The following is a 2,930-nucleotide window of genomic DNA, read 5'->3' as shown; positions in this document are numbered from 1 at the left end:
CTTCTTCTCATCAATCACCTGACATCACAGCAATGGTAAAACCCTGCTGACACACACACGCACAGAGACAGCACAGAACCCTTACCATGTACTCCATGTTGGAAGCCGGAGGATACACCTGGCCTCGGAGCTTGTTGTGAAGGTCCAGGATGAGCTGAGCGTCGCTGTCGGTGATGGCCCTCTTCCCCCTCTGCTTGGCCTCCCACCAGTCCCCCTCCTCATCCAGGTACTTGTCCAGAAGCTGCTCCCAGCCCGTGGCGTTTGGAAGCATGGCCATGGCGGCGGCGTTCTGGAGCAGCAGGAGCAGTGACACGCCCCTCGACAGCCAGTCCGGGGACAGGCGCATCGTCCTGATGAGTGGCGGGCGGCGAGCTGGGGACGGAGGCGGAGACGCGACGGGGACGAGATGCAGCGGGCGACAGGGATGAGGTGCGTGCCAGCGCAGAGAGGAGACGGTCCTGATCTTCTCTTCGAACAATGTGAGCTGGCAAAGGAAGTGGAGTAGGGAGAGCAAAACAGGATTGTTGGCCCGGGCTCGGGTTTGGTGTTCTGTATCAAATTTGCTGAATAACTTGGGTCAATATTGAACTTGGTGAGGACAGTGTGCTGGACCGCAGGGCTATTGGCTCGCAGACACTACTGGTTTGGGGCAGTGCCACGGGTAACCTCATGGGGTTCACTAAGGGTAAGCTGGCAGGGCTAAGGAGAACTAGTTGTAGTCTGAATGAAAGAACCCACTACTTGTGTTGATACATTCCTTGAACTTTCTACCACAATTTCTTTTCTAAGATGCAAAAAAAAAGAAAAAAAACAGACGGAGAGGAGGGATGAGAGAGGGAGACACACACACACACACACACACACACACACACACACACACACACACACACACACACACACACACACACACACACACACACACACACACAGGAGGGGGGGGGGGGGCAGGGGGATTGGGGAGTTGTTGAAAAGTTATTCAATTGCACAACAAATCAAGTAATTCAGTTGTACATCATTGTGGACAGCATCTCTCCTGTGCACTGAATATCATATATAGCCTACTACTGCATTCACAATATAGCGCAAGTCAGTGTCAGTGAGTATCCTGCACATGCACCTTGAGGAGGACCGGTTGAACTTTTCTAATTAGCTATACATGCTGCAATATTGACAGAGAGAGAGGCTGGTGCCTGGTGGTGTATAAATGAGCCAACAGCTAATTGAAAATGTGGACACAGTAATGCACGTTGAAATAGTAATGGAGTGACTATTTGTCGACTGTGGAGGAAAAGTTACCTTTAGTCAGTTGGAATGGAGCCCAAAGCTTGTGGAGATCCTGACACAGGTCGGGCTGAGTCTTTAAACTGCTGCAGCATGTAAAAAGTCCACCTTCAGAGGAATTGGAAGAGCTGCAGGTGAACGGCCGTTGACGCGTTGGCTGCCATATAATGAACAACAGTCAAAGATAGAGGGACCATGCGCGCGTCGCTCCACTCCGTCCGTCCTCAGATGGAGATGGCTTCTCTCTTCTCTCGGGATTCTTGCACCAAAGCCGCTAAAGCATGAGCATCCCTTATCCACATTTTATCCTCAACTTGGCTGCGCTCTGGAGGGACGCCCCTAGCCACGCCTCTCCACAAAGTTTGGAAACCCACCCCGTTCATGTCAAGGTCTCTGTGCGCGTACCGGGAACGTGCGTGCGTGTACATAATAACATAAGCACAATCCAACTTTCTCCCAAACATTGTGCTGCTCAGTGAGACCTTATGTCACTGCAGAGGGACTGCGCGTGTCTAGTCCCTGGCGAAAACAAACGGGAAAGTCCTATGATATTCTACATAGGCCAGGGAGGGACGTGTGTCGCAGTAGGCTACTCAATAGTGAGTGACAGCCTACACATTATTGCACTTTGTGCTATTTTCCATCTCCATTGGTGCCATATTTCTATAACATTCCTATAGGGATTGTAGTATGACTGCAGCAGCTTATAATATAAGCAATAATATAATATATTATTGTATTGTAGCGATCCAGGTAATTACGGGTATTGTGGTGTTTCCGTGTTAGCTAGGAACTAATGTGTGTGGGTGTGTTCCTGGGGGGAAGGGGGTATATGTGACCAGCGGCCGGGCGGAAGTCAGTCTAGCTATGCGAGGGAGCTAGAGCGGTTAACGTGTGTAGAGCTAGCAGGGAAGCTAGCTGCTAGGAGCTGAATGAGCCTGTGAATAAAAAGCCTTGTACCAACTCCAAGTCTCCGGTTCCTTGGGCGAATTGACGATTCATTACACTGGTGTCAGCAAGTGAAGCGGTAACGCCTCTGAGTCGGCCTAGAGGGGAGATAGTGGAGGAGGAACGACAAAAGAGACGGTGTGTGGTGCGGCTTTTGGGCTCCAGTCCTAGCGGTAGCAGGCTAGCTGCGTGTGCTAGCTGCTAAGGGTGCCACGTGTGATGGTGCGCGGTGAAGAATGGCCATTGGGGAACGGGAGAAAAGAGGAGCTGACGACGGGGATCAGCTCGGTGCTGGCGGGCATGGAAGCCCGTTTGTTGAGAGAGGTCAGATGGCTGGCGGAGGCGATTCCTGCCTGGGCAGTGGAGCTGTGGCGGGCGCTGCGGGAAGTCGGGCGGCGTGTGGACGAGTTGAGCACAGAGGGAGCGCAGTGTGAAGAACGGCCGGAGGAGCCACAAAAGAGACTGTGTTGGACCTGCGGAGAACCGGGCCACGTGGTGAGGTGGTGCCGAAGCGGTCCCGGGAGACGGACCGGGTATGCGGAGCAAAGGTACTGGGGACAGCAGGGAGCCTGCTGGGCATGCGGTGCATTGGGACACATAGCCAGAGAGTGTCAAGAAGCTGTCGAGGACTGGAAGACAGCGGGAGAGGAGAGACGTGCAGGCGGCGGACAGGTGAGACTTTGTTGGACGTGCCGTTCGCC

The 2,930-nt window shown here is 53.1% G+C and overlaps 1 protein-coding gene across 1 annotated transcript in view; it reads right to left on the bottom strand.

Moving 5' to 3' along the window:
• LOC310789185 (cysteine-rich secretory protein LCCL domain-containing 1-like) overlaps nt 1-1,524 on the bottom strand; it is a 28,009-nt gene extending 26,485 nt beyond the window's left edge. The window contains exons 1-2 of the mRNA XM_083650772.1: nt 1,297-1,524; nt 86-484 (exon numbers count right to left, since the gene is read on the bottom strand). Of these exons, the coding sequence (XP_083506898.1) occupies nt 86-346 (261 nt within the window). The 5' untranslated portion in view covers nt 347-484; nt 1,297-1,524. The remainder of the gene's footprint in view (nt 1-85; nt 485-1,296) is intronic.
• Between the last annotated feature and the right edge of the window lie 1,406 nt (nt 1,525-2,930).

The sequence above is a fragment of the Poromitra crassiceps genome (assembly GCF_964638095.1).
Source record: "Poromitra crassiceps genome assembly, chromosome: 2".
Taxonomy (NCBI): Eukaryota; Metazoa; Chordata; class Actinopteri; order Beryciformes; family Melamphaidae; genus Poromitra; species Poromitra crassiceps.
This window is presented reverse-complemented; position numbering and strand designations above follow the sequence as displayed.